The sequence below is a fragment of the Geotrypetes seraphini genome, chromosome 7 (genome assembly GCF_902459505.1).
Source record: "Geotrypetes seraphini chromosome 7, aGeoSer1.1, whole genome shotgun sequence".
NCBI classification, from domain to species: Eukaryota; Metazoa; Chordata; class Amphibia; order Gymnophiona; family Dermophiidae; genus Geotrypetes; species Geotrypetes seraphini.
Window position 1 is genome coordinate 19581749 of NC_047090.1, and position 27701 is coordinate 19609449.

The following is a 27701-nucleotide window of genomic DNA, read 5'->3' on the forward strand; positions in this document are numbered from 1 at the left end:
TTTACCCCATAATGCTGCCTGATATGAGAGAAGGTGTTGATGGTGTTTTTTCAGTTTACATCCTCTAACTGGGGGGGGGGGGTGTGAAACGAAGGTCGAATGTGAGCTTCTCTTGTGTCTGTTGGCTGAGAGGGAGAAAAGGTCAGTTATGTATTTAGGGGCTAGTCCGTATAGTACTTTAAAGCAGAGGCAGGCGAACTTAAACTTTACATGTGCTTCCATGGGCAGCCAGTGCAACTGCCGGTGGTAGTAAGGTGTCACGTGATCAAATTTCTTTAGCCTGAAGATTAGTCTGACCACTGCATTTTGCATTAATTGTAAACGTTGCATATTCTTTTGGGAAATTGCTAAATAGGCGATGTTACAGTAATCAAGTTGACTTAGTACGAGGGATTGTACCAAGATTCAGAATGCTGACGTATCAAAATATGATTTAATGGATCTCAGTTTCCAGAGAGTGAAAAAACCCTTTCTGATTAAGGAGTCCACTTGGTCTTTCATGGTTAGGCATTGATCCAGAGTTACACCCAGTATCTTCATGGTAGACTGAATAGGGTAACTAAGTTTGTTGATGCATAGTGGTGTTTTGGTGTCAAGCGGATGTGGTAAAGCAACGAAAAATTTCGTTTTTTCTGAGTTAAGTTTGAGCTTGAAGTCAGTCATCCATTGCTCCATCAGATTTATAGCTTCTGATGCATTGTGAGTAGTTTCCGAGACAGAGTTAGTAAATGGGATGATGATCGTAAAGTCGTCTGCGTAACTGAATAATTTTATCCCCAGCTGGGTTAATTGCGCACCCAGAGAGGATATGTAGACATTGAAAAGCAATAGGGATAGCGGTGACCCTTGCGGCACACCGGATGGATTGATCCAGGTGTCGGAGAGATCATAATTGAAACGTACTTGATAGGTACGGGACATAAGGAAACCACGACACCATGAGCTGTCAAATTAGACATATATAACAATTAAAAACAAATAATTCTATGGATAACAAATAAACACTTTATTCCAAAATAAGCACTTTACGGCCAAGTTTCTATTACTGTCTATCTCAGGGGGCATGCATAAATATCAAATGATGGTACAAGCATTCATCCAAGTCATGCAATGACACTAACTCCCCCTTTTTCAAATCCATAGCATACTGCCATGGCCAGCTCCGGAGTAATCTAAGGAAACACTTTTTTACAGAAGGGTGGTAGATGCATGGAACAGTTTCCCGGAAGAGATAGTGGAGACAGAGACTGTGTCTGAATTCAAAAGGGCCTGGGATTGGCATGTAGGATCTCTTGGAGAGAGAAAGAGATAATGGTTACTGTGGATGGACAGACTAGATGGGCCATTTGGCCTTTATCTGCCATCATGTTTCTAAAAAACACACTATGGTTTTGTAAAAGGCGGGGAGGGTAAATGTTGATGTGACAGCCTTAAAGAAAGATTGCTGCTGTTTAAACTGGCGGAGCAAAATTTTGTTTGTGGTTTTTGGACTACTATGGAGACATCAACATTTAACATCATTGCATGACTTGGATGAATACTTGTACAATCATTTGATGTTTATACATTCTCCTGATGCAAGAAGAAGACGAAAACTTGGCAATGTCAAGTTTATTTTGTAATAAGGTGATTGCTTTACCATACTGTGCTGAATCTTTCTCAGACCTGTCAAGTCTCTTGTTTCTGCAGATCATCTCCCACAGGTCAGCCACAAGCTCTTCTGAGTGGCCTCGTAGGCTAGTGGTAGCAGGAAACGCTTCATAAAATGTCAGCTCCTGCTGTGGCATGATTAGCGGCAGCAAGAAATGACATTTTATGAAGCGTTGCCTCTGGCTGCCAATGAGCTGTGTCAGGGGTGGAGCAATGGGTGGGGTCAGGTGAAGGAATGGACAGAGCAGGGTAGACAGGAATGGTTGGAATAATGGAGTAGACCAGACCAATGAGTGGAATGAGGCGAGATGGGGGTAGATCCTAAATCTCCCACTGAGCAGGTTGACCTCCTTGGCAGCTCTGCTTTCTTTTTTCCAACTCTTCTCTTCACTTATTGGTTTGTTGGAATTCCCTCCATTTTTTATTTAGGTGGTTTAATTTAGGACAACAAAAGAACTTTCCTAACTTAGGAGCCCTTTTATTAAATTACATTAAGCGCTAACACATGCTTAACACAGGAAAGAAAGCTTACAGCAAATCACATTAAAGCATTTTCTGGTAATTTGCCTGTCAGCACATGCTTGTTAATTTTTTTTGTAATTATGTTTGGGGGGGGTGAAGGGTTCGTAGTTGGGGAATGGATAAGGGAAGCATTAAGTGGTGGCAAGAGCACTTAGGGCTAGATTCACTAACCTGCCCAATCGTGACAGATCCATGTCCGATCCGGGCAGGTCCGATGGATTCTGCAACCAAGAATATTCTAATGGGGGCGATCGGAGGCACCCCCCCATCTGGCGACAAGGATAGCTAGGTAGCAATCGCGACGCATGCGCAGACCATTTACTTTGCCTGCTGTCTAGTGTGTGGGGTTTTTTAACTTTTTTTTTACTAGCACTGACTCTCCTGCTCTCTGCCGCCCTTCCCCGCCATGTGAGCCCGTGGTTTTAACCTGTGGGTTTAAAGTGGGTTAAAACCACGGGCTTGTGCTGCAGGAAAGGGTGGCAGAGAGCAGGTGAGTCGGGGGAGCCAGAAAGAGTCGGAGTAGGCAGTACTCCAAGTGGAGCCTCACCCAAAAAAAAATAGCAGGGCAGAGAGCAGAGAATCCTGATCGGGGCAGAAAGCAGGGCGGCCAGAGTAGGAGAATCGGAGCAAAGGGCAGATTTTTTCTTTTTTCAACCATCTTTATTTAAGAACATAAGAACATAAGCAGTGCCTCCGCCGGGTCAGACCATAGGTCCATCCCGCCCAGCAGTCCGCTCCCGCGGCGGCCCGAACAGGTCACGGCCTGTCTGAGTCACCAGAAGGGGCCCCCTTGCCACCTTGGTTTCCCATTGAGTCCTATCTTCCCATCGAAGTCCTAACCCTCCGGTCTTGCACATAAACGACCTGGTTGGATTTCTATACTTATTACCTGGTTAGCTTTCTATACCTGTGTTACATCCCAGCACCTCTCTCAGTATCCCACGATCCCCCTATCCCTCAGGAATCCGTCCAATCCCTGTGGGATAGGGGGATCGTGGGATACTGAGAGAGGTGCTGGGATGTAACACAGGTATAGAAAGCTAACCAGGTAATAAGTATAGAAATCCAACCAGGTCGTGCATGTGCAAGACCGGAGGGTTAGGACTTCGATGGGAAGAATCTCTTCTTTATTAATTTCCAGGTACTTTAGTTAGATTGTGAGCCTTCGGGACAGTAAGGGAATTTTTTAAGTACCTTCTTACTTCTCATTTATAATCTTAATGTATATTTTCTTCAAACCGCTTAGAACCTAACGGATGTAGCGGTATATAAGAAATAAATTACATTACATTACATTTTTACACAAGCGAATGGTGCTCAAAAGTCGCTGTTCTTGATCGGCCAGCCAGTCGGTGTGTCAGGAAAAAAAGTGTTGTGAATCGCATCCTTCCTGCTTTGCATGCCGATTCCCCTCATTTGCATGCACAGATCGGGATCAGATCGCTACATTTTTCAGATCTCAATGTGAGCGCTGGCTTGCAAATCCTTAGAATCTTTAGTACCGTCTGTGAAAGCTTATTCTTGAGGATGAATGCCATACCATTTTTCCTGTGTGTTTCATGACCAGAGTAGAAGATCCAATGCTCGTTTGATTGAAAATGGCCCTGTCCATTTGAGTTCACTGATCCCTATCAAATCAATTTTGGTTTTTTTTTTCCATATGAAAGCTATGCCATTGGTAGTTTCACTACCAGCAGGGTCTCCCAAGATAGACAAGTTGCAGTGGACTATTGATATACCACCTATTTGGGCAGCAGCAGATGGGCAGTGTTGAAGGCAGAGGATTGTGTTTGATGCGACAATGGCAACAACACCAAATGTATACTGCGCAGAAGAAAGGCCCAGCAATACACTTCGGTATTGTGCCAAGAAAACATATAGCACTGAAGATGGTCTCCACCATGCTACTAGGGAAGAGCTGATTGACACCCAGTGTATGCCCAGTGTATGTGAAGCTGATGGATCAAAGGGAGATCAGAAGCTGTATAGAATAAAATGTACGGGATGTATTTAAATGCAGTAACAAGCCTTAAAGAAAGCACTGTCTATCTGGTGTAAATATTGATGTAAGGGTTTACGCCTGTTAATTGGCTAAATTTGTTAAAGTGGATTATAAACTGGCTAAATCTATGTACACAGTTTTACAGCACACATGCCATGTTGTTATTATAGGTTGATTAGACTCTTGTAATTCATTACGTCATGGTCTATCAAAAAACAGCCTCATGTGGTTACAGCTCGTGGCAAAGTGCAGCAGGCACTTTGTTAATAGGTACAAGTAGGCATAGTATGATCTGATTACCCAAGCTCTTCCCAGTTTGTACTGGCTGCCAATTTCCACAAGAAAAACTTAAAATCTTGTTTCTTACATATATAATTTATGCTTATTTCAAAATACAAACAAGCAATTACTTGATATGAAAAATTACTCTTGAACCCGGGGGGGGCACCATTGAGCTGAGTTCCAAGATGGCTGCATAAATCATTCTCTCCTCTTTACAGCTCCAGAAAATCACTTTGAGCACCTTGTTTTGTCTAATTTTTTTCATTGGAAAACTACTGCACCTGCAATTGGAGATGTCAGGGAGCAAATCTACGAAGGCAGATCTTCCCAATGCTCCTGCATCAGGCTCCAAACGCCAGAAGCATGGTCCTCCTTCTCCTGAAAAATTCCTGGCCAGCAAGCACATGGAATCTGCCTCAGACATAATGCTGGAGAAGCTTCGATCCCTTAAAGATCTCATTATAAAGCATTATGAGGTGACCTGCGATCTCAAACAAGATTTAACCTCACTCAGTGGCGTACCTAGGGTATGTGGCACCCGGGGCCCATCATTTTTTGACACCCCCCCCCCCATGTAAAAAAATATTTTTTGTAATGACCATGAAACGGAATAAATGGTCAGAATAGAAACAGGCAGTGAAAATTTTCTTATATTCCAAACATAACATAAAATAAATTATGTCTGAATTGTCATGACATCAGAAGTACATATGGAGTAGTTGCAGGTGATGCTTGGGACAGTTCTGATTGTGTTAGTTCGGTTTTATGTGTTTTTTGAATAGAAGGGTTTTTATTTCTTTTTTGAAGGTTTTGTAATTTGTGGTCGAGGTCAATAGATTGTAGAGTTGGGGGGTCGAGTGTTGCAGCTCGAATGGCTAGGAGGTTGTCGAACAGTTTTTTTCTTTTGACGTTTTTGGTTGGAGGGTGTGTGAATGGTGCGTGAGTTCTCCTATGTCTGGTTGAGGTGGATTGAATTATTTAGCTGAAGAAATTAGTTACCCCCTCATCCCACACACATTAATTCTCTTCCATTTTTGTTCCCATTATAAAAAACACTGATAAGTTCTCAGAAAAAAATACATTAAAATAAGAAGTGAAAACAAAGGCCCCTACAGATGAAAACATAACATAAGAATAGCCTAACTGGGTCAGACCAATGGTCCATCATGCCCAGTAGCCCATTCTCATGGTAGCCAATCCAGGACACTAATACCTGGTCAAAACCCAAAGAGTAGCAACATTCCATGCTACCGATACAGGGCAAGCAGACACTTCCCCCATGTCTTAATAACAGATTATGGACTTTTCCTCCAGGAATTTGTCCAAATCTTTCTTAAAACCAGCTACACTATCTGCTTTTACCATAACTTCTGGCCACTTCATTTTTAAGTTTAGATCTTTCCTTTCAAACAGAGACCTTGCTAGATGTCAAATACAGCACAAGGTAACTTCACATGGACTTAGTTGTGCAGGAAATGTGAATCTCATCATATACCCACCATATAGTGCAAAAATGTGCAAAGGTCTGCTTTTTTCTTTCGATCACTACATAGCCTAATGCCACACAAGCAGCGCTGTTACAAACATATTCTGTAGGTCAATGCTAAGGATAACAAAGTTTCCTTCCTTGGACCAGAAGGAGATACTGATAAACCACTGGAAGAGATCCCAAAACAACACCCAAAGACCCACTCAGTGTGTGAACCAGTTGAGTGGAGTGGAGTGGACTAACTGGGAGGTGGAAATGGGCCCGGAGTTTGCTCAGCAGAATTTCCCAGACCACCTCTTTCTCTCAACACATTGACACGCTGCCACCACCACCACCACTAGGAACACCTCACTGGGTAGGCCAGCTATGCTATAAACTTTATAAAACACATTATTATATTTTCTTATAAAGCACATATTTTAACTGAACTCTTTGACATCCTCAGCCTTTCCATTCACAAAAATAGAAGGAAGAAAAGTTCCCATTTCCTGCTGTCTCATGCCCCCGGCCTATACAATATTTTTTTTCTGCAGACCCTTCAAAAGTCTGACCAAATCCTCGTTTCACTTGCATTATAAAGTACTGAGGATGCCATCTCTCCCCAATCCCAGGTCCTAAAGTCTAAGACAGTAGCGCAAACTAATGCTGCCAGATTCAGGAAAAAAAATTTCGATTCGATACAGCCTATTGAATTGGTTTTTCAATTCGATTTTCCTGCCCAGTTGGGTGATTTTTTTCAAAACTCCTGGTGGGTTTTATAGCTTTTTCACCTCCTTTGGCTTCTCCTAACCACACTGGCGCTGTGGTGTAAATAAAATAAAGAAACAAAAAGGACTTTTCCTCTCTCTGTTAAATCCTAGCTCACGTTTGCAGTCCAACACCAGCTCTGGCAGGATACACATTTAAAATCTGACATATTGTAATCACAAAACAGAAAATAAAATTAATTTTTCTACCTTTTGTTGTCTGGTTATATTTCAAATCTTGTTGGTCCAAGGCTCTGGTTTTCTTCTGATAACTTGCTTGCCAGGGTCTCCTTCTTTCTGCATGCTAACCATCCATCTGCCAACTGTCCTCCCTTTCCATTTCCCTTCCCTCCCCAGGAAGTCTGGTATCTTTCCTTTTTTTCATCTCCCTCCACAGATCCACCTTTTCTTAACTACCCTTTCATCCGGCATCTCTCCCTCCATCCCCACCACCCCAGAGTCCACCATCTCTCCCTTTCTTTTCCCAATTACCCTCCTATCCAGCATCTCTATCCCTCCTCCACACCATCCCTTGTGTCCAATTTCTCTCCCTTTCTGTTCCTTCCCTCCCTCCCTAAATCCCATGGTCCATCATCTCTCTCCCTCTCCTCTATTTTCAGACCCATTATTTCTTCTCCCCCCCCCCAAAGTTTGGCATATGCACGTCTCTTTGAACACCCCCTTCCCTCCGTGTACTTCTAAACCAGGGTCCCCCCTTAAAGGTCTGCCTGTCCCCCCCTTGAAGGCCTGCACCCCCCTTGAAGGCCTGTCCCACCCCCTTGTAGGCCTGTCCCCCCTTGAAGGCCTGTCCCCCCCTTGAAGGCCTGTCCCTCCTTGAAGGCCTGTCCCACCCCCTTGTAGGCCTGTCCCAACCCCTTGTAGGCCTATCCCCCCCTTGAAGGCTTGTCCTACCCCCTTGTAGGCCTGTCCCACCCCCTTGTAGGCCTGTCCCCCCCTTGAAGGCCTGCCTGCCTGTCCCCCCCCCCCTTGAAGGCTGTCCCCCCCCTTGAAGGTCTGCACCCCCCCTTAAAGCCTGCACCCCCCCGAAGGCCTGTCCCACCCCCTTGTAGGCCTGTCCCTCCCCTTGAAGGCCTGCACCCCTTGAAGGTCTGCACCGCCCCCCCTGAAGGCCTGTCCCCCCCTTGAAGGCCTGCCTCCCCCCTTGAAGGCCTGCCTGCCTGCCTATCACCCCCCCTCCCCCCTTGAAAGCCTGCCTGCCTGCGTGCCCGCCCACCCGACCCACCCCGAAGGACCGCTCACCCCCCTGGCCTCCCCGCACCACCTATGAAGCAGCCGCAGCAAGATCGCGACGTCAGCGATCCCTGCGCTGCTTAGGCGCTGCTTCCTGCGCCACGGTCCCGCCCCTCCTCTGACGTCAGAGGAGGGGCGGGACCGCGGCGCAGGAAGCAGCGCCCAAGCAGCACAGGGATCGCTGAGGTCGCGATCCTGTTGCGGGCTGCTTCATAGGTGGTGCAGGAAGGTCAGTGGGGCGAGCGGTCCTTCGGGGGTGGGGGTGGGGACTGAACGGCAAGGCCGGGAGCACCCCCTTAGGGCTGGCACCTGGGGCGGACCTCACCCCCTGCCCCCTCCTTGGTACGCCACTGAAGAGGGGTGAAGTTTTTTCCACCTTCTCATCTATTCTCCTTATGGCCTCAAGGAGAATATCCAGAGTAACCGCAGGGCTTTTGGCTGAGGTTACCAAACCCTCAGCATTCTTCCAACCCTGTTCTCCAACCTGGGGTGTAGCTCCGCCCGTTGCCTGCTCCGGAGTCACTCCCTTCTCCTCTCCAGAGAGAGACTCACCGCTCTGCATGCCCACTGGACAGAGCGGTGCAGAGATCATCGGTGGGGACAGTGATGTCTGGAAATGCAATGGCTCGAGTGCTCCCTCATTCTGAGCCAATGCGGAAGTCTGCCGCTGTTGGGGTGACCGGGGGTCAGCTGCTGTCTGCGGTTCAAAAAAACGCTGCAATGTCTGCTGAGTCGGTGAGAGGCGAAGACGTCAAGCACTCTCACTACTCCTTTTCTTTTAGTGTGAGGCATACTGACCAAAGAAAACGAACAGTGTCCCAGAGGGTTCATAGACAACGGCGCAAAAGACAAAAGTGCGCGCCGACAATTGAGCGCAGCGCGCGCCGCTCTAAATTACAGTTTTTAGGGGCTCCGACGGGGGGTTTTGTTGGGGAACCCCCCAGTTTACTTAACAGACATCGCGCCCTAAAAACAGGGAAAAAGTGGTTTTCAGTAAAATGTGGGGGATTACAACCCCCCACACCCCCCACAACGCCCCCACAACGCGGCGCGATGTCTATTAAGTAAAGTGGGGGGGTTCCCCCCCCACACCCCCCATCGGAGCACTAAAAACAGTAATTTAGAGCGGCGCAGCGGCGTGCGCTGCGCTCAATTGTCTGGGCGCGCCTTTGTCCCGGCGCGCTTTTGACCACACCGTCCCAGAGTAGCACTGAGGGGTAAAAAATTATGAAGAAGAAATAGGCAGTTGGATTGTGACCGCTAGACGTCCACCAATTTGAATCTCCCCTCAGAATGCCCTTACCCCCCCCCCCTTTTTACAGAAGCGCAGAAGAGGTTATTAGCGCCAACCATCACACTGAATGCTCTGTGCTGCGTCTGACGGTCAAAGGGTTCCTTTGAGCATCAGAGTAGCGCAGAGAATTCAACGCGCCAGCCAGCACTAAAAACCTCTTCCACGCTTTTGTAAAAAAAGGGGGGGGGGGAGTAATTTTCATGCCTTGTTCTCAGCTTGGGAGCCCTGTGGACCAGCATACTTTCACTAGCAAGAACTTTAGTTTCTTTTCATCTTCTACTGTTCTAGAATAAATGAATTTCTACCTTTTACTTATTAATTTTAGCTTCTTTTGATTATAAATGTAACCATTGAAGACAGCCTTGGCCCTGGGGTAGCATATTAAATTTTAATAAAACTTGATTAGTGTGCACTGAAAGAAAATAAGCCCATGGGAATAGAACGTACTTCATTGTATTCAGTGTGCAACTAATTAGTAGCGTAGCTTTGAAAAATGAGCACTATATATTTTAGAAGAGGGTTCTAGATCAGCAAATCCTTCTTGTAAAATACTAGTGAAACTTGAGATGTTCCAAACTGGACTTCTGAATTCTGATTTGTAAATCCTTTCTGAACTCTTCCTCCACATTATAGCGGTGATATTCAGCTATCTTATAGTTATGAAGTTTAATTTATGACAGATTTTTTTTTGGCCTAAATGAAGCCACTTAGTTGAGCGTTCTGCCCTCGCTCTGCGCCGGCATAATGTCACTGGATAGGGCACTGCAAAACCTATAAGTGCTACTAAAGTTGTATGTTCCTTTGCATCCTGACCTCATGGTTATTTGTTCAGAATTTTGTTCTGAAGAAAAGTAGACTTTTTTGGGTGCAACTGCGTGTTTAGTCATTTTGTAGGCATTAAAATACTAATTTTCTTTCTTTTGTTTTCTGTTTATTATTGTGATTATTTTCAAATTGTATATTTGATGATTGTACTTTAATACTTGAGCAAGGTGGCATAACAAGTGGATAAGAGAAATTAAATCAGTCTAGCATAGAAAGCCTTTCTAAAATTATCCTCCTTGTGTTGATTTTAAAATACAAATTCATGTGCAATAAAATTAAAAGCAGAAGTGTAAAAGTAAAATAGAAGAGAAAACTTTTAAGGAATTAGTCTGAAAAATGTATTTTTTTAACCATTTCATAAGAGAAATTACTAAAATGTGGTATAATATTGCATTTTCTTGCAGCTAAATTTACCAGGGGTGTTACTAACTTGCGGTAACTCAGTACCATACATAGTAACATAGTAGATGATGGCAGATAAAGACCCGAATGGTCCATCCAGTCTGCCCAACCTGATTCAATCTAAAAAAAAAAATGTTTTTTTTTTCTTCTTAGCTATTTCTAGTTAGTAACTCCCTTGGAAAATGAATATTGCAACTTGTGTTCATTCTCACAAGTTGTGTTATTTTTCTTCCCCAAGAACATCTTTAAATGGGCTGGTAGTAAAAGAAGTAATATATGATCCCTCCCTCCTCCCTGCTTAGATTGCCCCCCCCCCCCCCACCCGTGGCAGACATCCCCATCAGTGCTTATTTGGCAGTTTGACCCTTTCCAATAGTACCACATGACTACCACTAGGGGTCAACTGATCCTTTTAACCCAGCACTTGATGAGGCTGGAGTGATTAGGGATCGCTCCTGCTCTACCCACTACATCAGTGGTTCTCAACCCTGATTTGGGGACTCCCCCAGCCAGTCGGGTTTTCAAGATATCCCTAATGAATATGCATGAGAGAGATTTGCATACCTGTCATTTCCATTATATGCAAATCTCTCTCATGCATATTCATTAGGGATATCTTGAAAACCCGACTGGCTGGGGGGTCCCCAGGACAGGGTTGTGAACCACTATACTAGATGCTAGGATCTTTGGGGCAGGGGAGAGTGTTGTGAGTGCGCTATGAAGGGCATCTAGTTTATATTCTAGGAAAATGGGAGGTTTAATCTGAGGGCAGTGGGGGTGTTTTCTGGGAAGGGGGCAAGTCTAATCTGGGGGTGAGGGAGGTCTATGCAGCACTTCTTTTACAACCAGTACCTTTAAGATGCCCTGGTGCTTCTGTGAAGAAAAATAACCCCAGTTCAAAGCTGGCATTATTTTTCCACAAATAAGGCAGCTTTCGAAGTTCATTTCGAGCTATGTTATTTGATATACTTTGCATGCATTTGTGTCTCATTATTATGCAGTGTATGTTATCTTTTTAATGCAAATTAGTAACTACCCCCTTAATGTTAAACTTCATTGAAACTTTCCATACATACTACAGCAGCTGATCAAGCAAAAACAGTCAAACTAGTAGTAACAGTATGTCATTTCTGGTGATCTAGCAGGACATCTGTGATGGAAAAGTAAGCCCGAAAGACTTTGCTAATTTTGTTGCTGTGTCTGCTTTGTGTAGGTCATTTTGAGAACTTCCACGATGCCTTTGACAGCAGCAACCTGGCATTAGACAAACTTCCCTTGGTTTTTTTTGCTGGCATGTTTTCTTACTCGGGCTGGTAGGTAACCCTGACCAGGTGCTTCTGCTGTGTTCTCTTTGTTCCATCATTTCTTTTTTTGATTCTGTATATATTTCATTGAAATGCTCACAGAATAACTTAAGTCAGACTGTGATTGCTCTCTTGCACTGAGGCTTGGGCCTAGGGCAGGATTAATTCTTTGAGGGCCCCTAGGCACACAATTACACTGGGCCCCCCTGGGCCTGCCCCGCCCATACCCTGCCCATACCCCGCCCCCATTTATCTGTTTTCTTATTTACTTTTTTATTTCCACTTATTTCTTTTTTTTTTTTTTTAATTCAAAACAAACAAAGATTAGTGCACAGTATTTCTTCTATACAACCCCCAAACATCTCTGAAGAAATCCCCCTTCCTTCCCTTCCCACCTACTTACCCAGGACATTAACTCTGAACCCTTTCAATACGTATATAAAAGCATTCAACTATATTGTAAAGCAGTAATACTATCCGAAATATAAGTCTATATTAATAACCAAATTTATATTGCCTAACTGCCTCACTCTACATCAGGGGTGTCAAACTCAATCACATAAGGGGCCAAAATCTGAAAAAAGGCTAAGTCGCAGGTCAAATTTTTAATTAAGATACTTAGGGCTCCTTTTATTAAGGTACGCTAAACTGCTTTTGCGCACGCTAAATGTGCACCTTAATAAAAGGACCCCTACATGACTAAGGCTTAGTCTTAGCAGACATATAGGGTTAAAACATCTCCAACCCCATACCAGCTCTGTGGTATAAACAAAATAAATATTGTAATCACAAAACAGAAAATAAAATTATTTTTTCTACCTTTTGTTGGTCCCAGGTTCTGGTTGTCTTCTGATAACTCGCTTGCCAGGGTGTCCTGCCCATTTGTCGTTTTCTTCTTTCTCCGTGCTAACCATCCATCTTCCATCTCTGTCCTCCCCTTCCGTTTCCCTTCCCTCCCTCGGAGGTCTGACATCTTTCCTTTTTTTCATGTCCATATCCGCAGCTTCGGCAATGGACCCCATCATCCCCAGATCCACCATCTGTCCTTTTCTCAACTACCCTTTCATCCAGCATCTCTCCCTCCTTCCCCTCCACCCAAGGGCCCATCATCTCTCCGTTTCTCTTCCCAACTACCCTGTCGTATGCCACTTCCAGAAACTGTATGCCACCCCCTTCCATCTTTCCCTTCAATCCCACTGGTCTGGCATCCATCTTCTTCCATTCCCTCCTCCAATGATCCTCTCCTCTTCTTCCCTTCCCTCTCCCACACCCACACTCCCATGGTCTGGTATTTCACTCTCTTTCCCCCACTTCCATCAGCATCTGCCCCCTTTCTTTCCCTCCAACCTAAATTCATCCAGTGTCCTTCCCCCTTGTTTTCCCCCTTTTCCTACACACCAATTCCATCAACATTAGCCCACTTTCTTTCCCTCCAACCTAAATCCATCCAGTATCCTTCCCCCTTGTTTTCCCCCTTTCCCTACACACCAATTCCATCAGCATATGCCCCCTTTCTCTCCCTCCACCACCCTTTCCACACAGCAATGGCAACACGCCCCCCACAGCAACAGGCCCCCCTCTTCCCTCCACAGCAACGGGCCCCCACCCGACAACAACGCCAGCCCTCCCCCCCAGCATCGACCGATGACAATGCAGCCAATGAAGCTTGAAGAAGATCCCGCAATGACGGCGTCTGCCGGTCCACCCCCCTTTGACGTCACTTACTTCTTCCGGCAGACGCAGTCATCACGGGATCTTCTTCAAGCTTCATTGGCTGCATTGCCGTCGGTCGATGCTGAGGGGGAGGGCCAGCGTTCTTGTTGTCGGGTGGGGGCCCGTCGATGGGGGGGCCAGTGTTCTTGTCATCGGGTGGGAGCCCTTCAGCGGGTCCTCCTGACTATTTCGGGCCCTAGGCACGTGCCTAGTTGGCCTATTGGGTAATCCGGCCCTGCTTGGGCCTTTACATATTCTATGGTGCACAGGGCAGAATCTTCTGCTATGATATGGCTGACTCTCCCCACCTTCAGGCCTTGTGGCTGCTTCAAGGGCCTTGGCTTCTGCCTTGATAGCAACTGCTTCTTTCTTGTGCTGGAACACCTTCAAGGCAATATTTAGCTCTGCCTTTTTGTGCACTGTGGTGGTTTCTGCCTCTTCTAATTCTGCTTTCCTGCATGCATAATGTGACTAATACATCCTGTTTTGAACGGGACCGTCCTGTTTTTGGCTCGCCTATCCTGTTGTCCCCATGCACAGCTTCGGGATGTCAAAATGTCCCATTTTCACAGAGAGCATCCCGAAGCTGTGCATGGGGACAATGAGGCAGGCGATCACGGAACCTGGCCTCTCTCCCTGATTCACCGCCGACACAGCAATAGGACCAGCAGAGGCGAGTGCAGTGACTGCACAACGACCGGCCTAAGAAGCCTTCCCCCAACGTCAATTCTGAAGTCGGAGAGGAAGTTCTGGGCCAGCCAATCGCTGCCTGACTGGCCCAGAACTTCCTCTCTGACATCAGAATTGATGTTGGGGGAAGGCTTCTAGGCTGGCCATTGTGCAGTCGCTGCATTCACCTCGGCTAGTCCTGTTGCTGCGTCGGCAGGGAAGCAGGGAGAAATTGTTTGTGGCGGTAGTGTGGGGGGAGGCAGGGAGAAAGAAAGAAAAAGTTAGGGGACTGTGGTGGCAGTGGCGACTTTGAAGGGGGGAGGGCAGGGAGGCATATTTTTTCTCTCTCTCTTTGCCTCAGTTTAGCAGAGTGCCTGATAATGCTAAAAGAGATAATGCAGGGAAGAGAATGGATATGAAATACTAGCCACAGGTCCTGACACGATGAGGACTTTCCAGTAGAGGAAGGCAGAAGCCAGAACAGGACCTGTTTCTTGCCCAGTGACCACCAGCTCCTTTTCTGCCCACCAGCAAAAACAGTTGTGTTTGTCATGAAATAGTAGACATGTAGCCTACACAAATGGCACAAGGACAAAGCTAAAGTTTTCTCTGAGAAATCCCATAGGGAGCACTGAAGGTCACAGCCCTGGAATCCAGACCGTTGCTTGTGGGAAGGAGACAGGCTGAAATAAATCTGACACCTTCTAAATGTCTTTGCTGTTTTAGACTGATAGTGCAGAGGTAGCTTGGAGAAATAGATGGCGATGGCATGGGGGGGGGGGGGCCCGAGAGAAAGACAGAAAGGGGGGGCCAGGAGAGAGAAAGAAAGACTGAAAGGGGGGGAGCAGGAGAAAGAAAGACAGAAAGGGGGGCAGGGAGAGAGAAAGACAGAAAGGGGAGCCAGGAGAGAGAAAGAAAGACCGAAAGGGGGGGGCAGGAGAGAGAAATACAGAAAGGGGGTCAGGGAGAGAGAAAGACAGAAAGGGGGAGCAGGGAGAGAGAAAGAAAGAAAGGGGGGAGAGAAAGAAAGAAATGAAAAAAAGAAAGGATGTACATAGTCAGAAGGAAATGCAACTAGAGACTCATGAAATCACCAAACAAAGGTAGGAAAAATGATTTTATTTTAAATTTAGTGATCAAAATGCATCAGTTTTGAGAATTTATATCTGCTGTTTATATTTTGCACTAGTTTTAATGGGTTCCGGGGAGGGGGGAATCCGGGAGAGGATCCTGGGGGGGGAGTGAAGGAGGGGAGGGGGAGAGGGGGTCCTATCCTGTTTCGTTTTGAGGAAAAAATAAATGGTCATGTTATGCATGCAGCATCAGCAGCCTCTGCTGCTGCTGCTTTCTCTAATTCTGCTTTCCTGCATGCAGCAGCAGCTATAGCCTCTGCTTTTTTCTGTTGTTACTCTTGTCTTAATTTCTGTGATTCTATAGCTGCTTCTTATTGACTAAAGGGAGCTCTAGATTTTGCTGCTGTTGCTCTGGCTGTTGACTGATCTGATTTGGTTGATTGGTTTTGTGTGATCTGAAGGTTCTACTAGTCCTAGAACCAGGGCCGCCATCAGGGCAGTACCACCAGTCCTGCATTCAGGGGCCCGGAGCTGACAGGGGGCCCGGGATCCCCCAGGGTCCTAGGCCACAGTTCTTCAACCGCCAGTCCGCAGACCGGTGCTGGTCCCAGTGGCGTACCTAGGAGGGGGCGGTCCGCCCCAGGTGCACAGGAGAGAGCTGGACGGGGGACCCGCAGAGTTCAATACATCTCGAGCCGCGAGGCTCGTCTTTTGTTCCTACCTGCACTGCCACTCACATATAGCTGATCGGAAGTGTTCCCAGATGTCAGCGCTGACGTCGGAGGGAGGGTTTAAGCAAAGCCAGCCCTCTGACGTCAGCGCTGACGTCGGAGAATACTTCCGGTCGGCTATTTGTGTGCGGCAGGGCAGGCAGGAAACAGGAGACAAGCCTCTCGGCTCGAGCTCCGTTTTGCTGAGAAAGTTGCAAAGATGGGCTGGGAGGCAAACGCGGAACACAAAAGGGGGGAGGGAGTGCGTTTTGGACACAAGGCATGAACTTGGGAGAGAGGAAGGGAGGGAAAGAGATGCTGAGGTGGGGGAGGGAATGGGTTTTTGGACACAGAAAGCATGGACTTGGGAGAGAAGAAGGGAGGGAAAGAAATGCTGAGATGGCGGAGGGAATGGGTTTTTGGACACAGAAGGCATGGACTTGGGAAAGAACAAGGGAGGGAAAGAGATGCTGAGGTGGGGGATGGAATGGGTTTTTGGACACAGAAGGCATGGACTTGGGAGAGAGGAAGGGAGGGAAAGAGATGCTGAGGTGGGGGAGGGAATGGGTTTTTGGACACAGAAATCATGGACTTGGGAAAGAGGAAGGGAGGGAAAGAGATGCTGAGGTGGGGGAGGGAATGGGTTTTTGGACACAGAAGGCATGGACTTGGGAGGGAAGAAGGGAGGGAAAGAGATGCTGAGGTGGGGGATGGAATGGGTTTTTGGACACAGAAGGCATGGACTTGGGAGAGAGGAAGGGAGGGAACGAGATGCTGAGGTGGGGGAGGGAATGGGTTTTTGGACACAGAAAGCATGGACTTGGGAGAGAGGAAGGGAGGGAAAGAGATGCTGAGGTGGGGGAGGGAATGGGTTTTTGGACACAGAAGGCATGGACTTGGGAGCGAGGAAGGGAGGGAAAGAGATGGTTGTGTACACGGGGAATAGAAGAAAGGAGAATTTTTGGTCATAGGGAGGGAGTGAGGTACAGATAGTGGCATACCAGGGGGGGGGGCAGTCTGCTCCGCCCCGGGTTTACGTCCCAAGGGGGTGCACAGCTGGCCACCCTCCAGTGTTCTCCCTAAGCCGGCAAACTGCGGCTCTTTAGCCATTTGAGTGCCACTGCCGCCATCGGGAACAGGCCGGCGCCAAGTTCTCCCTGCTTTTCCCTATGGGTCCGACCAACTCTCGCCACTCGCGTCAATTCTGACGTCGGAGAGGACGTTCTGGGCCAGCCAATCGCTGCCTGGCTGGCCTAGAACGTCCTCTCCGACGTTAGAATTAACGTCGGGTGGCGAGAGTTGGTTGGCCCCGCGGGGAAGAGAAGCAGGGCGAACTCGGCGCCGGCCTGTTCCCGATGGCGGCAGTGGCAGCCTATTCCCCAGTGGCGGTGGCAGCATTTTCCCAATGGTGGTGGCATAGGGGAGGGCAGGAAGAAAGAAAGAAAGGTGGGGACAGGAAGCCAGAAAGAAAGAAAAGGGGCAGGGTGAAACAAAGAAAAATGGGGCACGGAAAGAGAGAGAAAAACAGACATACAGAACGAAAGAGGGTATGGAGAGAGAAAGAAAGAAGGGGGCAGAGTGAGAGAGAGAGAAAAACAGACATACAGAAAGAAAGGGGGTATGGAGAGAGAGAAAAAGAAAGAAGGGGCAGGGTGAAATAAAGAAAAAGTTTGGGGAGGGAATGAGGTCTGGAGGAGAGGAAGCATACAGGAGGCTGAAAGAAGGGAAGAAATATTGGATGCACAGTCAGAAGAATAAAGTGCAACCAGAGACTGATGAAATTACCAAAGGTAGGAAAAATGATTTTATTTTCATTTTAGTGATCAAAATGTGTCTGCTTTGAGAATTTATATATGCTGTCTATATTTTGCACTATGGCCTCCTTTTACTAAACCGCAATAGCGTTTTTTAGCGCAGGGAGCCTATGAGCATTGAGAGCAGCGTGGGGCATTCAGCGCAGCTCCCTGCGCTAAAATCCGCTATCGCGTTTTAGTAAAAAGGGAGGGGGAATATTTGTCTATTTTTGTATAGTTTTACTGAGGTGACATTGCATAAAGTCATCTGCCTTGACCTCTTTGAAAACCCGCGGAATATAAATAATTAACATTTTATCTGCGTACAGTGTGCTTTGTGTTTTTAAAATTTTATTGTTGGTAGATCATTTTGACTTGGCCACAAAGGTAAGGGGGAGGGAGGGAGGGGAGCTGCTGAAAGACATCTAGTAATCCTTGCAGGCTTGACTGCAGCTAATTATTTTTGTAAAATCATGTTTTGTTATGTGACTGGCATTATTTAGACTTTAATTTCTATGAATGAATAGAATGAAAATGATATAAATTACTTGCTTGTTTTATGTGCGTGTGCTGAAGGAAAGTGGAGAGAGAGTGGGCTGAGGACGCTGAAGGGAAATGGGGAAGAGAGAATGGGGAGAAGACGCTGATTTATAAATTGACAATTGTACAGAATATTGTTTCTTTTTTATATTCATCCATAGCTGCATGTTAATGATGTGCTCATATGCACTTATTTATCATCATAACATATACATCATCATTAACATGCAGCTGTGGATGTGTAAGGACAGGCTGAGGAGGATGGATGGGAAGGAAGGAAGGTGCACATATCAACATATCGTACATTTTTAACATGCATGATGCAGCTATAGGCAAGCAGAGGAGGATGGGATCATACAGATGTGTATGTTCAGATATGCGCTCAGATGTGTAGTTTTTTCTGATATATTTATTAAGCTTACAGTATTTATAAAAACACATTTAATACTTGTTACAAAAAATATTGTGCAATTGTGATCTACCTCTGGCCTACAAAGGTCAAAAGAAATCCTTAACTGAGATTTTATATTCAAAAGTGAATTATAGCTACTAGCACTATTATTTATTAGTTATTTATTATGCAGATGTTTGTTAGTTTGTTATTAGTTCAGTATTAGACATATGTTAGTTTAGAATAGATAGGTATAGATTAGTTTAGGTTAAGTTAGGGCCCTGCTGAAAGAGTCTACCTTGACGTGGTTGCAGGCTTACAAATCTTTTGGTCAAAGAGTGTGGTGACAGAGAAAAGTATGTGTGTATTCGGCCCATGGAAGAAGGGGGGGGGGTGGGGGGGGGTCGGGGGGAAGGGGTGCATGGGGGGCCCAATAGGATTGCTCAGTAAGGGGCCCAGAAATTTCTGATGGCGGCCCTGCTCATGGACACTAAAGCCAGTAAAAGTAAGACATGATAAATTGAAATCCATATATAACAGTGCATTAATAACCATGTGAGGTAAAAATAATAATAATGACAGGTACAAATATGTCATGATACATAAGGACTAACTGCATGATGCATAGGCACTAATGGCATAAGGACTAATGGTACAGAAGGACTAATGGTACTGTTATTTTAACTGCATTATTCTATGTGTTCATGTCCTATTATGGTTTCTTCATGTTTGAATACGATGTCTTTTTTATATAGTTTAAAGACAAAAGACTGTTTTCAGTCCAATTCTTTATATGTGAGGTTGCAAACCATTGGTATGTATAATGTCTTCTCGTCATTACATTTTGTCTCATATCTCTTCATGTTTTCAAAATCAGACACACACCATGGTTTCTTCATTCTATTAACTTTTCATTCTTATGGCTTCTCTTGTGCTTAAGTTTATTGTCTAATACACACCTATGGCACTTTTTCCTCTCATGTCTCTTGTCGATATTTCAAGCCTCTGTATATAGCATGTCACACTTGGCTCACTTGTTTTATCTTGCAGTCGAGTATAGACACTAATATGCATGCTCCAGATTAGCATCACAGTCACTTCTTATCTTTCTATCTTTTCATTTTTTATTTTTCTCTTTATCATTATTCATCATTACCTCTTCCTTTTAGGACCCCTGAAGAAGGTGTGTTCACCGACACACGGACCATGTAGGGTCCGGTTGGATTTTTATCACAGTATTTTTTATCATTGTACTTTTTAAATTGAGTTTTCATGGTTTTAAATGTCAGTGTTTAATAAATTATCCCCAGAACATCTGTATCTAAAGTTTTTGTTTTCTTCGGTGGATTATTTTCACTGTGGTCATTGGGTCTCCCCATTTTTCTTTATTTTTTTCATGTACAATGATCATCTCTCTCTTTCTCTCCTCCACCCTAATTCTTCTTCTTTCTTTCTCTCCCCCACATATGCAGCATCTTTCTTCCCTCTCACCCATCCCCTTGTGGCTTCCCTCTGCAGCTTCTATTTCTCCCTCCGTCACCCCATCCCTCCATGCAGCAGAACCTTTGCACAGCATCTTTCTATCCCTCCCTCCCATCCCTCCCGTGAAGCAGAACCCTTGAGCAGCATCTTATTCTCTCTCTCCTTCCCATCCCCCATGCAGCAGAACCCTTACACAGCATCTTTCTATCCTTCCCTCCCTCCCTCCCATCCCTCCCGTAAAGCAGAATCCTTGAACAGCATCTTTTCCTCCCTCCCTCCCATCCACCAATGCAGCAGAACCCTTGCACAGCATCTTTCTATCCCTTCCTCCCTCGCAGCAGAGCCACTCTCCCATCGCGAGACCGACATATCTTCCTCTAAACAGCAGCATCGGCAGCACTCTAAACAGGCTGCTTTGTGGCCTTCTCCTGCCAAGGCCTTCCCTGTGTTGCGTCACTGCCGAACAGGTCCCTCTGCACCCAGGATGAAATATGCCTCAAAACACCCCCTGGTCATGCCCTTCAACTGCAAACCACCAAATGACATTCCTACTCCCACTTCATACTGAGTCACTGGAATCGACTGCCCCACAGATCAGATCCCTTGAAGAACTCCTCAACTTTAGGAAAGTAATAAAAACATACCTCTTTACCTAACTCCCCTGCCAGTAACCAAAGGATTACAAAGTACATCTAGTACATTGGCACTAGATTCTGGTGTGTGTCACATTAGGATAAAAGCTTGAATCAAAAAATCTTGCACTGTAACTATGGCAAATTTAACCTGTAAATTACAAGTACAGTATGTGTATTGGTATTAGATCCCTAGTATGTGTCAAGTTAGGATAAAAATTTGTATTGTAAACAATGGGGCTGGAAAGAATTCCATAAGTTATGCTCTGCTTGCTTTCCCCATATATTTTTATTTTTTTTACTTTGCAGGACTCTGTCAGTCAACTTTCGTGAAGAACTGGTAAACCCTAGAAGGTAACTCTTCTCTATTTTATTATATAACCCTGTCCTGGGCCTAGTCCATAGGTGAACGGTTCCAACTCAGTATTAGGACTGAGTTTTTGACTCTCTCTCCTAAAACCTATTGGGTAGATTTGAACTCCAGAGCTCAAGGCATGGCAGTTTAAGGGTGGTGTTCCAATATAAAACTTTACTGCATTATTTATTCAACATATATATTTCTCTTTGGTAGGATCTATAATGCAGTTTAGAGCAGTACATTATCTGTGTTTCCTGTATCTATCCTTTAGGGTAGGAGTGGACATCTATGGTCCTCGAGGGTAGGGTTACTAGACGTCCGGATTTCCTCAGACATGTCCTCATTTTGAGGACATGTCTGGGGGTTCGGATGGCTTTTCAAAACCCGGCACTTTGTCCGGGTTTTGAAAAGCTTCCTGACATAATCGCGTCAGGAAGGGGCATCTACGTATGCGCGGATGCAATGTGGTGATGTCATTAAATCATGTCCCCACGTGTGTGAATGCTGTCTGGGGTGGGGCTGGGGGCGCATAACTGCGCGGTCCCTGGGGGGGGCGAGGCCATGGGTCTGGATTTTCCCCAAAGGAAAATCTGGTCACCCTGTTCGAGGGCCATAACCCAGTCAGGTTTTCAAGATTTCCACAATGAAATTGCATGAGATCTATTTGCAAATAATGGAAACAGGAGGGGTGTAGCTACGGGCAGGCCTAACCAGCCCAATCTTGGTTCAGACCCACCCAGTCTCTCTCACAGTGCAAGCATGTGATGGTGCCAGGGCAAGACTGCAGCAACTGTCCCACTTGCAGTGGTCCAGCATACCACTTCTGATGAAGGACACGTCAGCACCCATCGCAGCCCCAGCTCTAGAGGTGGAGGTAGGCAGGGTTCAATGGTGTGTTTGCACAATCACATTTCTCCAGCACAGCTGCCCAGAATTGGCTGTCTAGGTTTGCTACTGGGAAACACTACATGCAAATCAACCTCATACATATTCATTGTGTAAATCTTGAGAACCCAACTGGGTAGTGGTCCTCGAGGCCCTGCTTTAGGGTACCATCTCTTCTTTCATGGTTTATGAGTCTGCTCTTAAGAAGAATTTTATCATTTTACCCATCTGATTAAGGACTACCCTCTGTACCAGAGATTCTCTGCTTCATTTTGAACTTTCCAGTTTACTCCTCCCCTGCACACAAACAAAATGAAAAACATTTAAAAAAAAAAAATCTATGATAAATGACAACCCTCCCCCCATTACCAACAACAAAATGAAAAACAGAATCACAACTAAATGAAAAATGAAATCTTCGCTCTGCACCACCTTGAGGGAAGTTGTCAACATGAGCTACCCTTAACATAGTGTGTCTCACATGCATGCATGTGTGTGATGTCACTGTGTCACATCCACGCATACCCTCCAGATGTGGCCCTGACCTCAATACTTTTCAAAGCCCGGACAAATTGCCATGTTTTGAAAAGCCATCCGGATGATTGGACAGTCCTCTAAAAAGAGGACATGTCCGGGTAATTCGGATGTCTTGTAACCCTACAGACACAGCATTAAATGAAACAATAGACACTGATTAACAAAAGTACAGAATCAAGACGGTTAGACAGGGGGCGCACTCATTAATACCCCATAGGCAGGAAGGAAAAGAATAGTCTTGAGCTTTTCTTGAAAGATCCAAAGCTGGACAATGTACAGAGAGTTGAAGATGACATTTTATGAAGCATTTCCTGCTGCTGGACAGGGAAGCCACTGTTTTTGCCTCTGGCCACAAATCATATGTAGAATAGTAGCAAAACCCGAAATGGATGGGAGATGAAAAATAACGAAAAAACAAGAACTCCCAAACCCCAAGAAGTAGAACTGGATAAGGGGGAGAGACAAGTCCAAAATTAGATATCCTACTATAATGAACCACCCAAAGGTGTGAATTTAGTGATTGAGAGAGCCCTCAGTCGCACAGCCTCCCTCCGGGAACTCCCAGAAGTAATAGCTGTCACTGGCTTACACCCAGAAGGGTGTTAACTGTGAAACATCCCCGGGCTCTCTCCGTGTGTGCCAGGGCTGGAGAAATGGATGGGGCCTGGTGGAGCAATGGACGCTTATGGGCACAGCAATGGGTAGAGCAGGGTAGGTTGGGGCGGACCCTAAATCTCCCACTGAGCAGGTTGGTCACCTTGGCAGCTTTGGAGAGGGTAAATTGACTAGAATGTGAGAAATTTTTAAGCTCAATTTACCATTTTCTCTTTCTCAAATGTAGAACTATCCCACTGACTGTGGTCCTATCTCTGAGTATCATTACAATTGGGTACCTTCTGACCAATATCTCATACTACACAGTCCTGACAGTGGACGAAATTCTGAATTCAGATGCTGTGGCTGTGGTAGGTTATCAAATTTTGGTCCATGTTTCACACAGTATCATCAACATATGTGGGACTGATAAGAAGCAAATTTATTAGTGGTTACATCATTATTTTGGCTTAGCAATATCCTCCTGAAAAAAACACAGCATACATTATGATAAATAACAAGCCTTGGTATTCTCTTCTATTTCCATTTCCTTTGTTTCATTATGTAAACTGCCTTGCAATGTTGAAAGGAGGTATATCAATAAGGGTATTTTCAATATGATGTCTAAATCCGATGTTGAACATTTTGGGGAAAAAGTCCATAAATACAGTAGAGAAAACCAGAAAAATGACCAACTTTATATTTCAAAATTTAGCCATTTGCTAGACATTTTTTTTAGCTCAGTGTGTCTATTTTTTAGGATCATTTTCAAAGAAATAAAAAAAGATGTCCAAGGGAAAAAAAGCACAAAAAACAAGCCACACAGAGATCCCAGAGTAGTGGGGAACCCTAAGGGGCCTGCAGTGAACTTCACATAAAAAGTCTGGGGTACACATCTCTCCATTACTCCCATACACTATATGGGAGGTCCTCCAAAACTCATGAAAAACCTACTGTATCCAACTGTATACCACAACCTCATGCCTGCAGGTGTCACCTTTATGTTGGTACAATAGGTTTTTACAATATTCCATTATTGCAAAAAAAAAAAAAAAAGAAGTTCAAATCATAAGCCCACCCTAGTCCCACCCCATACACATCTCCAACATGTCCCCTTGAGATTTAGACACACTGCAGTTGACCTTCATAGAAAATCATCTTAAAACTGACTTTTGAAAATAGTGATTTGGATGTTTGGGCGAGAAAAAGGTCAATCTGATGCTCAATGGCCTGGGGAGGTTGAGTAGATGTTATACCGGAAAAGAGTGGACACTCTCAGCGTGGGGGATGGGCTGAAAAGATCCTGAAGATCAGAAAAATCTAGTGGGAAAAAATGAAATTTTTGATAAAATGCAAGGAAATGAAAAGAAATAAAATATTATGACAAAAACTGATGAAAAAATGAACAGGAAGGCATAAAAAAACTAAAGTTTGACATGCTTAGAGAAAATTCTAATTATCAATATTTCCAGCACTATTTATAAACTTGGGATCTTCAAATTATCACAACTTCTGCGTCTATATATAATTTATATATATATGGTGCTATTCATTATCCACATATAATTTAGATATATATAATAGCGAATAGCGCCATATATATATAAATTATATATAGACGCAGGAGTAGAGAAAACTCTAAAACACAATTTCTCAGCTCTTCAGAAAAATCAGAACTGCAGGTCCCACAAGCCGACATTGAGCACATACGAGTGGTCTTAAAATTCTAAAGTGAAAGTGCACTTTATGACTGTCTGTGTTGGGGTCCATTGATGATGTTACTCAGCTATGAGAATTTGATGCCTGCTTGTCCTTGGAGAATTGGCAATTAACAACACATAACTGACGTTAATTGCACTTAATTGGATGGTGGCACCTACCACTTTGAGGTAGACATGTAGTCCAAGACACTTTCCAGAAAGCAGGCATGTTTTTCACATAGATGCATGTTTTAGATTTAGGTGCCAGGAGGCGCCTGACTTATGCACACACATTTAGGCCAAGAAAACCTTGGCATAAATAGGATGTGCCTAAGATTAGGACACCTATTGACACCTAAGTCTACTTTAAGCACCAGTAAGTGAAATTCTATATCAGGGGTCCCCAAAGTCCCTCCTTGAGGGCCGAATCCAGTTGGGTTTTCAGGATTTCCCCAATGAATATGCATTGAAAGCAGTGCATGCACATAGATCTCATGCATATTCATTGGGGAAATCCTGAAAACCCGACTGGATTCGGCCCTCAAGGAGGGACTTTGGGGACCCCTGTTCTATATATTGGATCTAATTTTTATAGAATTGTGCTTAGCACTGAACTACTTGGTGTCTAACAATTATAGAATTTCCCCATCAGTGCCAATATTTAGGTAGCTAGCCAAATAAGTTAGGCCACTCTTCTCTATAAGCTGAGCAGGAGTCCTCCAACTGCATTGCTGCTGGGAGGATGAGAGGGCTTCAATATTGTACGTTCAATGGCTAGGGAAAGGCAAGTTCCATGGAATCCTGTAGAGCTTGACTGTCCTTACTATTGAAAATGTGACAGAGAAACAGCATCCCCCACTGGCAGGACTCTACATGGAGGACTCCCGCTAAGCTTAGAGGGAACAGTTGTTAGGACAGCATAATAGTTGTCCAAATATTGGCACAGAATATCGGCAGTACTCAGATATTTCCAGAGGTCATTCTATATGTTTAAGTTTATTAAAAACTTTATATACCACTAATATAGCCAATAAAGGATCCACGCGGTTTATAATATACAAAACAATATGAAAAGAACTCCATTCAAAATTAGAAAAGGAAAGAAAGAGAAAAAAGGCTAAAATATATATATTTTTTTTCTAAATACGTGGAGGGGCAAAATAAAAAAAAACATCTAAGTCCCTTTTTGGCCTAAGTCCCTAAACGTTCAACCCAGAAGCAGGGAAAGTGTCCATAACCAAAACATACGTCCATGTTTTGATTATGGCCTTCCTCTGCCTAAACGCCCAATCTCCACTACGTCTAAAAGTACCCCCACACGACGTCTACACTTTTCAGCAATAATGAAACAAAAACACGCCTAAGCCAAAAACGTCCAACAGAAGGGCTTTTAGGCGAAGGAGGAGCCAGTCCTTCGCCTAAAAGCTGGATTCTGTAACCGGTGTCTGTCAAAAACAACACCGGTTACAGAATCCTCCCCCCCCCCCAACAACGATCCAGGCAGGAGGGTGCCCAAGCCCTCCTGCCATGTCAAACCGCGACCCCCCCTCCCGACGATATTGGGGCAAGAGGGAGTCCAAGCCCTCTTGCCCCGTTGAAGCCGCGACCCCCCCCGATAACATCGGGGCAAGAGGGAGCCCAAGCCCTCTTGCCCCAGGCACCCACGGCACCCCCGACTCGTTCGGGCCAGGAGGGAGCCCAAGCCCTCCTGGCCCAGGCGACCCCCCTACCCCCACCCCCACTACAGTACGGGCAGGAGGGATCCCAGACCCTCCTGCCCTTGATGTACCCCCTCCCCCCAACGTCCGCCCCCCCATGAACCCCCGATCGGCCCCCCCAGCTGACCCGAGACCCCCCCAGCCGACCCCACAACCCCCCCATCTCACCCCCCCTTCCCCATACCTATTTTAGGTTGGCCAGACAGATGGGTACCAAACCCCTCCATCCGGCATGCAGCTCAATGAAGAATGGGGCTGGATTGGCCCAGGGGCACCAAAGGCCCGCCTCCTGGAGGGGCCTAAGGTGCCTGGGCCAATCAGAATAGGCCCAGGAGCCTTAGGCCCCTCCTGTGGGCGGGGCCTTAGGCACATGGCCTGGGTGGGCCCACAGGAGGGGCCTTAGGCCTTAGGCCCCACCAGGAGGCGGGGCTTTGGTGCCCCTGGGCCAATTCAGCCCCATTCTTCGTTGAGCTGCATGCCGGACGGATGGGTTTGGCACCTGTCTGTCTGGCCAACCTAAAATAGGTACGGGGAAGGGGGGGTGGGGTGGGGGGGGTCGGCCGGGGGGGTCACGGGTCGGCTGGGGGGGCCGATCGTGGGTTCTTGGGGGGGCGGATGTTGGGGGGGGAGAGGGGGGGGCCAAGGGCAGGAGGGCCTGGCAGTTCAGGTAGAAGAGTGATGGCATCGTGGTAGGAGAGATGAGATATCTCTCCTGCCGCGATGGTTAGGTTGCCGGGCTGCTGAACTGATGGCGCCAGCGGCCATCAGCTCAGTGGCCCGTTTTTCGGCACTTAGACCTGGTTTTATTTCATCTAAGTGAAAAAGGTCTAAGTGCCGACTAAACTGTATTGGTTATACCTGTTGTACGCCTACACCTGTTGTCGGCCCACCTCCCGCCCACTGCCCGCCCTTTCCCCTCCTCTAAACACACCTCTTTTCTCTCTGTGCGTTTAGAGGCAGGGGAAAGGCCTAAGTTGGTTTTAGATACGTCTAAAAACCAGCTTTGGTTATGGGTACTTGGACGATCAGGCTTTTTGATCGTCCAAGTAGCCACTTAGGACACTTTTTAGACGTTTTTTTTATTATTATGAACCCCATAATATTCTATAACAATCAAATTATCACAAATAAATTGAATT

The 27701-nt window shown here is 45.7% G+C and overlaps 1 protein-coding gene across 2 annotated transcripts in view; it reads left to right on the forward strand.

Annotated features, from left to right (window-relative positions):
- Positions 1 to 27701, forward strand: part of LOC117363697 (cystine/glutamate transporter-like) — a 162986-nt gene that overhangs the window by 99129 nt on the left and 36156 nt on the right. For both annotated transcript variants that reach the window (XM_033951830.1, XM_033951829.1), the window contains exons 6-8: positions 11677 to 11776; positions 21080 to 21124; positions 23392 to 23515. In XM_033951830.1, the coding sequence (XP_033807721.1) occupies positions 11677 to 11776; positions 21080 to 21124; positions 23392 to 23515 (269 nt within the window). The remainder of the gene's footprint in view (positions 1 to 11676; positions 11777 to 21079; positions 21125 to 23391; positions 23516 to 27701) is intronic.